Here is a 12,145-nt window from a genome sequence, read left to right as displayed (position 1 = left end):
TCTCTCCCCCTCGTGCTTTCCATTTCTAATGATCGCGATGTGACGGGAGACTAATCGTTACGTCGTTCCGTGAACCAAGGAAACCGATTTCTATTCCTGCGATGCGTTTCTCGTCATCGATTCGAGCGACATTCTCTTAGCCGCGCGTTCTCACGACGTCTCCGGTAACAAACGAATCGGATTTAACGCGGCAAACAATATATTATTCTTTTAACGATTATTGCGCTTCTTAACTGTCAGCACCGCGAATACTAAATTTCGCTCTTGCGAGGTGTTTTTTTTTTTTATAAAAAAAAGGAAAGAGTAATTGTCAGCAATTATACGGTTTATTTCCGTAATTATCGTTGCGGATTCACAGGTCGCGGCTTGCAAATCGAAAAGCCGTCTTTCTCGCGAGCGCGGCGTGTAGTAAGAAATAATTGACACGTGCGTGTACTCGAGTATTATAGCTGCTCAATTAAAAGCAGTTAGGACCGGCGGCGCGAGGTGAAGAGGCATTAATAATCGAGCACGCGTCAAACCGCAAGACAAAGTTAATCGAACTCGTTTCTCCACACTTGACCGGAATGTGCACGCGCGCGCGTGATTTACGCGCATGAATAAAGTTCACCTGCCGACAGGTACGCCGGACGGCCGTCGAACAGGTTTGGGACCACACGACGATCGGTTGTGCGGTCACACGATCGGGCGAACACCCTGGGTAACGCGCGATACCGAGGAGACTCAGGTGCAGCGTCGCGAGAGATTAATATGTCCGATTAAACGGCGATACATATGTTGTATTTAAAAAAAAAAAAAAAGAAAAAATTATGTATGTTTAAAAAAAAATTAGAATTATAACAATTGCGGTAATGACGTTAAATTAATATTACTAAAATATTCATATTACCGTTTTGAAATACTAGCGTGTGAGTAAAGCCCAGGCCCGATCTTTATTGCAAACAATTAAACGCTCTGTTGCGGGATACATGCATAGATGTCGAGATTCAGCGAGATAATTCCGGAAAGCGTATGAATGCGAAGTCACAAATTGCGTCCTTCGAGTATTACAGCGAGAGAGATGTTAGTATTAATCTAACGTGATATTCAGTATTGCATAAAATGCACGTATATGTACGTTCCGTATCTTTTGCAACTCATTTGATACCAAGCGCTCTATTAAAAGTTATTACTCGAGAGAATAAACAAACGCATTTACGTAGATGCTGGGAAATTAACGACTTAATGAAGAACTCTTTGGCATTATAAGTTTCTGTTGAAACGTTTTGCGCAAAGCTGAATCGCTCTTTACAAATATGGAGCTCGTACTGAAATGTATTGTCCAAGATTTTTAAATGTAATTAAATAGAATCCTAAACAGATACGTGAAGTAAATGAAGATTCCCTTATTTATTTTATTGCTTTGACGAAAAAAATGTTAAAACGTTCAAAAAAAAAAAAAAAAAAATTATAATAATAAGGATGTTAATTATTTTTCCGGTATGTTAGCCCGCAAGCTGATTTTACTTCACCGCATTCTAAACGGCGACCTGGTCGCCGGTTTCTCGAGACGCTCGCCGCGTTCGACAAACGCGAGTAAATAGAATGAAGACCGTCGAATGCGGTTAGAACGTCGGGCGAGAACGCTGATAAGTGTTATTGTCCCGACTCCATCTGCGGTTCGGTCTGGGTATCAGCTTCCGGAATACTTAGTCAGATTTGTGTCCTGTTCTGCCGCTGACACAGTTCTTTACCCAGTGCGGCTAAATCCGAGACGCAGTACCGGCGGATCCGGCGGTGGCTTCTGTTTATCCGCGGTTTTAAGGCCAGCGCGCATCAGTTAGCGTGATATACATTCCGACATGCATTTTATATCACTGTACCGCGGAGATTTCGATTGTGTCATCCTTGAAGCCGGCAGGATCCTGCGATACAAAATGTAATTCTCTTCGCCGTTGCCGAAGACGGTAATTTTGAAAGACTGCGATATGAAAACTGTATTCTTGCGATAAATTCGAATATGCCACAGATAGTTCTCTCTCTCTCTTTTTTTCAGCTTGAATTTATGATACCACTGCTCTTTCGTTATACAACTCGGTTTCCTGTGTAATCAGCAGATCTGTGGTCCAGAAAAATCGCGCTCGCTCCGCGATGTTTTCCGGCCTTTCTGAAATCATTTATCTGAGGAATTATGAGCGGAGCTTCGAGATCTAGAGCAGATTTTAAATTTTAATGCTATATTTTGTGTGCTACAGTGACTGAGCCTGAGAATGGACCCGATCAGGAACAGGAAAATGAAACGCAAACTGATGCTGCGTCACCATCATCAAGTGTAAGTATAATTACATATATTTTAATTCGTAAAAAACTTATCACAGACCGAATTTGATAATTTGTCGATGAATTAAAAAATTAATAATAAATTAGATATAATTTCAATAAAGCTCAATAAAATTAACTTAAATTAAATTTAATAATAAATGTCTATAAATTAAAAAAAAAAAATAGTAATAATAAATTAGATATAATTTCAATAAAGCTCTATAAAATTAACTTATATTTAATTAAATAATAAATAGGTCGAGCTGTCGGAGAACGGCGCACATCCATGCCCGACGTGTCCGTCGGTATTTTCCAGTTCTCACGAATTGACAAATCATCTGCGCGGTCACAATTCACCACGCAGCACGGATTGCAGCGGCGAGGAGGACTACAGTTGCGGCGTATGTAACAAAGTCCTTAGCTCGGCGAGTTCGCTGGACCGGCACGTGCTCGTGCACTCCGGCGAACGGCCGTTCAAGTGCAAGTATTGCGACATGTCGTTCACGACGAACGGCAACATGAATCGGCACGTGAGGTGCACCCATCGGATGGTGTCGCCGAACAGCTGCACGGATTCTGAAGGTAGCAGCAGCTCGGAGAGGCCGGCAACGACGAGCCAGGACGAATACAACAATAACGAAATCGCCAGGCACAACTCGCCGGAGCTGATCGACGACAGGCAGCAGCCGTCGCCTAGCAACAACCGCGCGAACAAGCGGAAGTGCCCGGAGGAGGACGTTAGCGACGTGGAAGATCAAAGGAGGCATAAGATCCTTCTGAATAATACCAAGATGACAATCAAGTGTCGCCCGGAGGATGAGCTGAAGACATTCGGTTGCCCGGTTTGCGGCCAGGATTTTGCGAGCAGCGCGATTCTGGAGTCTCACATCGAGCGCGTTCATCCGGGCTCACCGGCCACGTGCGAGACTTGCAATCAGTTGTTCAAGAATCATCGGGCGCTGAATCTCCACCGTTCGATGCGCCACTACAAGAAGAGCTCGGAGGGCAACAACAGCCGCGCCTTGCGCAACACCGTGGACGGCTTCAGGGACTTGACGTTCATCGATTTCTCGTCTATCAAGTTTCCGACGATCGCGCGGGCGATGTGCGAGCGCGAGCTGCACCGGCCGGCCTCCGGCGAAGCCAACAGGTTCCAGTGCATGAAATGCTTGCACGCATTTCCCTGCCGGCAAGCTCAGCTGGCCCACGAGAAAGAGTGCAAGGGTCCCTACAAGAATAAAAGAAACAGCAACGATAACAATAATAACAACGACATTAGTACCAACAATAATCTCGAAACGGAGTTAGACGAAACAAGCTCACAGCCGGACGATCCCAAGACGAAGCGCGAGATTTTCTTCGCTGTGTTGGATCTGCAAAATAAATCTCTTGCGCACGAGATGAAAGAGCCCCGGGAATCGAGCGAAATTAAAGAGCCAAAGGAAACGAAGGATCTCGCTGACATTCCGAGTATTTTATCCGTCAGTTTGAACGGTCTACAGACATTTCCTCGGTCGGATGCGAGCACGCCCGAGAGTAACATCAAGTTCAATCCGAACGTTGGCTCTTCAGGGTCGTCGGGCACCTGCTCGTCTGAGTACAACGAAGAGGAGGCGCAAGACGCTTTTACTGCGGAGTTTCGAAAAATGAAGCTGAAGGGCGAGTTCCCGTGTAGACTATGCACGTCTGTGTTTCCTAATTTGCGGGCGTTGAAAGGGCACAATCGCGCGCATATGAACGTAGAGCCGGGTATGTCGTATCCATGCAATATGTGTCCGTACACGAGCACCGACAAGGGAGCCCTGATGAAGCACTTGAGATCGCACAACGGCGACCGTCCATTCGAGTGCTCCCTCTGCAATTACGCGTTCACTACCAAAGCTAATTGCGAGAGGCACGTGAAGAATCGTCACGGGATGATCAGCAAGGAGGACGTCAAGAATGCACTTATTTATCATCCAAGCGAAGACTCGACCAATGACAATATTGAGAGGAGCTCGCCGAGAGTTGTCAGGGAAGACGTGCGAAAGACGCTTATTTATCCGAACGAACGTGATGAGACTCTCCCACAGCAGCAGATACATTATCCGTCGATCACAATGGACTGTAATCCTGGACCGTCGAACGTCCGCGCCGATTTACTGATGAATCGCTACGAGAAGTCGTCGGACACGTTAGTCAGAATGAAAATGCAGGCTCTCAATCTTGTAAAAAGAAGCGCCGACGAAACAAGTCTGCCTCATGATCTTCTTGCGAAATCTAATTATGCGAAAATCGACGATGAAGTCGAGTCAGGATCGTCGGACGGCAGCGTGTCTCTAGTCAGTGATACCAAAACAGATACACACCAAAGAATTCAAGCTAGTCCGATGAACCTGACGAAGCCCTTGGCGAGCTCTGGACTGACCTCGGGAGAAGACGGTCCGTTGGATCTATCCATGGACGTGCTGGATCTGAGCAGGAAACGAAAGAGAGAAAGCGAGGATCCTAGCTTGCAGGATGAGAAACGATTTAAGAACAATCAGCAGGAGCTGTATGTTACAAACCCGACGCTCTTATTAACTCAGGCTCTGTTAAATAGAGCACGCGAAAATTCGCCAACGTCGCTGGAAACTCTCTACGCGAACAGTATCTATCACAACTTCGGTAGGATAACCGGTAGTATGATGTCGCCATACTTTCTCAGTTCTCACATGTTCGGTCAAGAATTAGCCGCGAAGGGCAGGTTGCAAAAGGAGCTAGTTAGAGGTTTGCAGTTAACTGGCGGTGGCACACTTTCAGTTGACCCGTCATTACCCAGCACCAGTTACACGCCGTATTCGCAGTCGAGAGATACTCCACAAGTTTCAAGCGATCAAAATACCTACGCGAACATGATGAACGCACAAATCACCAGCCAGACGCCGTCGAACCGCGAGAAAACAGATGGTATCCCGTCGAACGATTCTGTGAAAATGGTGCTGAAGAACGGAGTATTAATTCCCAAGCAGAAGCAGCGCCGATACCGAACCGAGAGGCCTTTCACCTGCGAACACTGCACAGCAAGATTTACCCTGAGGAGCAACATGGAACGACACATCAAGCAGCAACATCCACAATATTGGAGTCAGAGACCACGCGGCGGGCATTCGACTCGAGGAAGACCGCCCGCAAATCATCATTCGACTATGGTACAGAATGTTGGTCCATCGACCTCGCAAGTTGCTCAGTCGTATTCGAGCATTCTTCCGAACGTCGATACGCCGGCCGTCACGGCGGATTACCCCACGCATCCCATCTCGGATCAAGTAAAATTCGCAATTTTAGCGCAACAGTTAAAAGTCAATAAAATAGAAGATAATGATTCAGACGACGAGATGGTAATAGACGAAGAGTCGGCTGATCGAGAAGCCGATCACGAATCGCAAGGTCATCGAGAACCGACTACGAGTTTATTGAGAGATCAATTGGAAAACAGCGACGTCAAAGATATCATCGTAAAAACAGAGCCGATCGAGTCGGCGAAAGAAACCTCGGAGGACATATCTGGCGAACAGAACACACGGAGTAGCCTCGACAATATCAATTCAAAAGAGACTACGATTACTGAAGAAAATTCAATACGCGCCGAAGATACCGTGACCGAATCCGTCGAGAAAGAGCAAGGTAAGCTCGAAGACGGAACGCCCGATCTCGCGAGCGTTTCAAAGCTTTTAGACAACGCGTCTCAACAATATCAGCAGTTTCAGCCGCAGTATCTGAGCGACGAAGAGGGCCCCGTTGCATCGACTAGTGGCAACAACTCCGGCAGCGAGAAATCCGACTCTAACTCGCTAAACTCTGGAAACGATTCCACGCCGAATAAGAAAAAGAAGAAGAAGAAGAAGTCCGCGTATTCGATGGCGCCGAACCGCGTCATATGCCCGTACTGCGAGCGCCAGTTTCCATGGACGTCGTCTCTAAGGCGACATATCCTCACGCATACCGGTCAGAAACCGTATCAGTGTATCCACTGCTCGCACCACTTCACCACCAAGTCTAACTGCGACCGCCACCTGCTTAGAAAACATAAGGCGAAAGCGAATAAGCTGCGCCGTGCCAGAAATTCATCTTCGCCCGACGTCCAAGTAGTTGCCAGTAGCAGTAGCAGCAGCAACGGCAGCAACACTTTTTCCATGAGGAACGTACCCGAAAGGCCGTTTAAATGCCATCAGTGCCCGAGCTCTACATTCGCTACGTTGGGAAACCTGAAGAAGCACCGGTCGAGCAAGCATCGCAAGATCACGTCGAGATCAGAATCCAGCGATCAACAGAACAGTCCGCCGCAATGCACCACGCAAAATGACCAGAGCGATTACGAGAGTCGTTCTTCAAGTATGTCCGACAACATGGAGAACACACCGTCAGTTATCGCAGCCGTGAAGCCGACTACTAACACGTCTCCTTCGATAAACGACGCTATCAGGTCGCGCAAATCGCCAAGATTGTCGCCGAGTCCCGGTGACGTGCCTTTCAAATGTTATCTATGCGACAGCGGCTTTTCGGAACGCCAGGACTGTTTAGATCATATTAAAATAAATCACAAGCGCTCGTACGAGATGCTGAAAGCCAAGGGGGCTCTTGACATGACGTCCATGAACATAGACACGACCGAAGATCATATATTAGCGTCACAGCAGCATCCCAGCGACGGAGAAGAAAAGAAAGGCCGATTTCCTGACTACAGTAACAGAAAGGTAATAAGGTATAAGAAAATTGATTCAAGAGATTTTTTTTTTCGAGAATCATGCATATAAATATATATATATATTTATTTATATTAATTTTTATTTATTTGTATTAATTATATTAATTAATATATATATTAACTTAAATATGATACGTATAAAAAATAATTAGTTCTCTTGTAACATAGTTAGAATTTTTAATTCTCTTCCTTAGGTTGTGTGCGCTTTCTGCATGAGACGATTCTGGTCCGCCGAAGATCTCCGGCGTCACATGAGGACTCACACGGGCGAAAGGCCCTTCGAGTGTGACATCTGCACCAGAAAATTCACGCTTAAGCACAGTATGCTGCGCCATCGCAAGAAGCATGAATCCGTGGACTCCACCATGTATATAGGCAACAGCGGTGACGAAGAGAACTCGCCGGCCCAGCCGCCAACGATCACCCCCAGGAGCCAGCAGCACTCGCCGATTTCTACTAACACCAGCAGGCCCCGTACCCAGGACAGAATCTCTCTGCCGACCGTTGCGGCGGTGGCGACGGCGGACGCGGCACCCTGCGCCCTAATGCGATACAATCACTACGATAACATGGCCACTCTTACCGGTAGAATGGCGAACGACGGTCCTCAGGGTGCCGCCTCCGCCCTCTTGCCTTCCCCTCCGCCCCCCGCGGAGGTACCTAGTGAGAGCGGCGACAATGACTTGATTTCCAATTTGCTAGGGATACGCGAGAAAGGCTTACTCGATAAAGTTCTATTGAGCTCGGCTGACGATGCAGCGAAATTGCTAGGAGTTAATCATAGCGAGTGATCGACCGTTAGATCATGTAGAATAGAAACAGAGCACTGCGAAGCGCGATCAGACGTACAAATTAAAGATATAATTATAGTCGTGAGTAATTAAATGTTAAGTATGAAACCGTACGTAAAACATTTAATTGCGAATAGACAAATAAGCAAAACTGCAATATCCGCTTTTGCGTCATAACGTAATCTTACGAAAGATCACCAGAAAATCGTCATCGTCTGATCGCACGCTACTTTCTCCTATTCATTCGCGAGAAAGAACAGGAGAGCACAGAGAAAATACCTTTAGATTATTTTATTAAATTTTCCATTTAAGAATTACGATCTGCGTTATACTCCTTATCAATTTATGTGCACATATTCGTATAAACATTATTTATTTTGAAATTTATTTGATGAAATTAAACGCAAGCGGTAACCGCGGTGGCCGCGTATGATATAAAATTTAATAGTTTTCAACGAGAGTGCACACACAGGGATTGTCAACGCGTTTGCTTGTATCGCAACGCAAACGCATCAATAGAAAGCTAATTTTATTATTTTATATTGCTTTGAATTGACGTTCTCGGTTAAATCTTATTTTTTCTACAATTTTAATTCTACATGATACATAGTAACTTTAACGTGGAATGGCATAAAACGCACTTGTTCTCAAAATCGATTCTGATTTTAAAAGAAACGCAGCTAAGACGAATTTATCTTGATTAATCTCGCGATTTTGCTTACGTTTTTATATAAATATTCGCTGTGACAATTGTAAAAATTATTTTGCTATCATGACGTAAATTTTCTTCATCATTGAAAAGTACCTGCGCTGCACGTTCCGTTTAGTCGCCGACGAAACACGTTAAAAAAAAAAAAAAAAAAAAAGAAGTGACATGCATCTTCCTCTTTTATCAATGCATCCGAATTATTTATGCTTTTAACACAAATTCCTTCGTAACGCCTTGACTTTCATTAGAAGCGCGTTCTTCGCGACTTCCGCGTGTTTTGTGTGTGTATATATACATATATATTATCCTGTAGGAATTGTAACAATCTCCAGTATATGCATTCAAGATTTGATGTGATTGATACTGTATTGCTCGCAGATGCATCATGATTTCTTCGCGTTGAAAGTAGTTGACAAATGCATCACATCGACGTCGTGAAATGTGTCTTAAAGAATCGAAAGGTGCACGTCGCAATCGCGAGTCCACAATAATCTCATTATTACAGTGAGGCGGTTGTATGAAGAGTCGAGAAAAAAATTAAAAAAAAAAATATAATAAAATAAAAGAAAAAAAAAAAAAAAAGAGAGAGAGAGAAAGAAATTGGGCTTGAAGGGAAGCTAGACTTGCGAGCGTCCCTTGCGGATAAGGCGGATGCTGCATTTAAATCCAAAGATGAATTCATTTTACGCAATGAATTATTCTAAGTTAGCCATACGCACTAGGATCTTATTTATTGTTAGTCATGTACTTTTACGAGAGTGAGAAAAAAATCTAATTTAGGATGTGAATATGACTAGCACGTAGACGTGATCGCTAGATCACTTTGACGTATTCTTGGCGAACGCGTTTTGATCCTTCGAGATGTTCCGCGGACGGCAGATTCCGCCCGCGCAAAAATTTCGAGGCCAGAGTCTTGCGCGCGAGCGGTAAGAGAACTCGTTCAAATATCGCACGCCGCAAGTAGTTACTTATGCCAGCGCATGGGACTCGCGTTACTGTTCTTTCCTGGCGAGACGAGCGAGACGAGATGTGCAAAGCTTCACGTAGAGCGATATACGAAAGCGCGCGGAGCAATATACATATAGTGAAGTTTATATCATTGCCAATCAGCAAAATTGGTAACGTCTCGTCGTGTGTGTTATGGATTAATGTACATAGATAGCTCGGTTATCTTTCGCGGATGCAATTAAACCAAATGATTAACTTGACTGTTGACGTAGGTAGGCATTTAGATTAGAGCGAGAGATGAGAGTTAAACAACAGATTTAACTAGGCCAAAGGGAAACGATTTGTATTTCCTATTCCTTCACACTCCTTGTCCACCCCCATCTTGTTCGTTTGTGCTTTTACGCAGTCTCTTTACCATTTCTATTCACATTATACTCTCTCTTCGATCTCCTCCTCCTCCTCCTCCTCCTCCTGCCCCTTTTCTCTCTACACATACATATATATGCGTAGATATATTTATTGTTTTATAACGGAGACGATTGTATGTGGCTGTAATACATTTTAGCCAAGTCCAAAATCGAGGTGCGAATTAACGTCTAACAATATCGTTCTTGATCTCGTCTCGGCGCATCACTTTGCAACGTTTCTATCGTAAGAGATTTGTCAATTCAGCTTTTGTTCATTAAAAAAAAATAATAATAATAAAAAGTTATAAAAGATTCCAGCTTCTTTATAAAGTGTCGCTCAGTCTGCAGCTTCGTATAGAAAAATTAAAAAATTCTCAAGTTTTCTCTTACAGAAGCGAAATTGACAAATATCCTGCGGCAGATACCACTACGTGGTAACACGTTAATTAAGGCTTCTTTACGCATACGTATGCTATAGGCGAATGAAGGGAAATTATGCATATATATCTATCGATGCGAACGAGTCCGTTTTGAAACCCCTTGAGTGACAATTTTCCTTTCCTCCGACTGTCGTGAAAATTAAAATGTCAAGTAATCATTGTAGCGCACGTGTACATGAATAAATTATATTCTCTAATTTAAATCAGGAATAATAAATGATATGCAATGAAAGTAGTGCATTCATCCTTTATTATTTCTTACCTTTTTTCGTTGTTAAATAATAATTTAAATTTATAAAAAATATAAAAAGGAAATCGAAATCTTTACATTATTTTTCGAAAACATTAGCTTTAAATTTCATAAATAGGTAAGCAATATAAGAATCTTGCAAGATACTACACTTTATACTATTTCAAAAATACGAAAAAAAGAAAATTATTCTTTATAGAGTTAACGACGCTAATTTATTCGACAGGTTCAAAATCGAATCAGTTTTCATCTCTTTTATTTGGCGATATATATCCTCTGTTTCCTCCAGGCACTTTTTTACGTCTTTCTCGGTGAAATACGGCGCCTTGCCGTCTTCATAAACGAGAAACCAGTTGATTATACTCTGATACAATTTATCGTAAAAAATCTGCGGTATGATGAAGGTTTCTCCCATCTCCTTGATAATTTGATTTTCCAATTCCATTTCAGAAGGCTGGCACACTAAGAACATTAATTTCTTCAAGAAGCCGTTTATGATAGCCTGATTAGAGTTGATGTTATATAAACATATTAGTATTCCAGGCTCCTTCATTAAGGCTTTGATGTCGATGCGAAATTTTTTACCAACTTTTTCGAATCCAAAAATGACGTCGTCCGTCACAGGCACCAGGAACTTAAATGGAGCGATACTCATATTCGTGAAGATTATTAAGTCCACAATTTGCTCGGGCGTGATATTCTCGAACTGGCCAAGCATGTTCACGTAAGATTTAAACAAATAAATTAAACTACATTGACGATGGAGCTTATTTTTCGAAGTCAGATGGTAATTCGTAATATTCGTGTTCTTCTTCGACGATTTGTGCTTGATTTGAACAAAACGATACAGGCTTTTTCCACTAGAATTATCTTCGCCTTTGTTCGGCTTATCGTATTTTAAAACTAAGTCATGAAATCCACGCGCATAGCGTACTTCCGTGCCTATTGACCAGTTTTTAATTTTATGATTTTTGTTAAATCCTAATCTCCAGGCAGTACAAACTAAGATTTTCAATTGATATACGGCTCCTTGTAAACAACCGGTTTTTAAATACGACGCTGCAAACAGACCGTCTGGAAAAAAAGCAGGAGTTGCATTACTATAAAATTAGAATGATAATAATAATTTATAGATTTTACGCCCTTTCTTAGTCGAGATAAAATATTTGAGCTTTGACGTGAATGGGCAGTCTCTCTAATAAGTCTACGTCGAATTACAATAGAGTACTTACCCTTGGAAGCTTGTATTTTTTTATTTTTATCTGCCATCTCGCTGGTAATATCCTCAAATTCAATGACACTTTTGCACATGCAACAATTATCTTACTGACAATGAGATGACGTGGACCGTGTCCAGCCGATTCACTGCTGACTATCCTGAATGTCCGACTATCTTCGAATGCACGTTGCACAATGGACTTACTTGGAATCCCCGATTCTTTGAAGAGCAGACAAGTTAAAGAGGGGATAGGTATAGCTTTGTGCGCGATTGGTTGCTGTGTGCTCCTGAAAAAAAAAAAAGTAAAGTAGAAACGAAGCAATAAAGATAACGATTGAATGAGCAATACGTTCG

At 43.1% G+C, this 12,145-nt stretch overlaps 2 protein-coding genes across 3 annotated transcripts in view; one reads left to right on the top strand and one right to left on the bottom strand.

Annotated features, from left to right (window-relative positions):
- Positions 1-8,687, top strand: part of LOC139102098 (ras-responsive element-binding protein 1) — a 58,105-nt gene extending 49,418 nt beyond the window's left edge. For both annotated transcript variants that reach the window (XM_070655763.1, XM_070655764.1), the window contains 3 exons: positions 2,235-2,311; positions 2,559-7,016; positions 7,222-8,687. In XM_070655763.1, coding sequence (XP_070511864.1) covers positions 2,235-2,311; positions 2,559-7,016; positions 7,222-7,818 — 5,132 coding nt within the window. In that variant the 3' untranslated portion in view covers positions 7,819-8,687. The remainder of the gene's footprint in view (positions 1-2,234; positions 2,312-2,558; positions 7,017-7,221) is intronic.
- Positions 8,688-10,553: 1,866 nt separating this feature from the next.
- Positions 10,554-12,068, bottom strand: LOC139102103 (uncharacterized). Its single transcript, XM_070655773.1, has 2 exons — positions 11,805-12,068; positions 10,554-11,646 (listed from the first exon to the last, which is right to left on the bottom strand). The coding sequence occupies exons 1-2, from the start codon at positions 11,881-11,883 to the stop codon at positions 10,766-10,768; spliced, it is 960 nt and encodes a 319-aa protein (XP_070511874.1). The 5' UTR covers positions 11,884-12,068; the 3' UTR covers positions 10,554-10,765.
- Between the last annotated feature and the right edge of the window lie 77 nt (positions 12,069-12,145).

This window comes from Cardiocondyla obscurior, linkage group LG04 (genome assembly GCF_019399895.1).
Source record: "Cardiocondyla obscurior isolate alpha-2009 linkage group LG04, Cobs3.1, whole genome shotgun sequence".
Classification (NCBI taxonomy): domain Eukaryota; kingdom Metazoa; phylum Arthropoda; class Insecta; order Hymenoptera; family Formicidae; genus Cardiocondyla; species Cardiocondyla obscurior.
This window is presented reverse-complemented; position numbering and strand designations above follow the sequence as displayed.

Coding starts and splice junctions, on each gene's coding strand:
- LOC139102103 (XM_070655773.1), bottom strand. CDS start 11,883: ATGTGCAAAAGTGTCATTGAATTTGAGGATATTACCAGCGAGATGGCA. Junction 11,647..11,804: donor AAAAATACAAGCTTCCAAGG/GTAAGTACTCTA, acceptor CTTTTTTTCCAG/ACGGTCTGTTTGCAGCGTCG.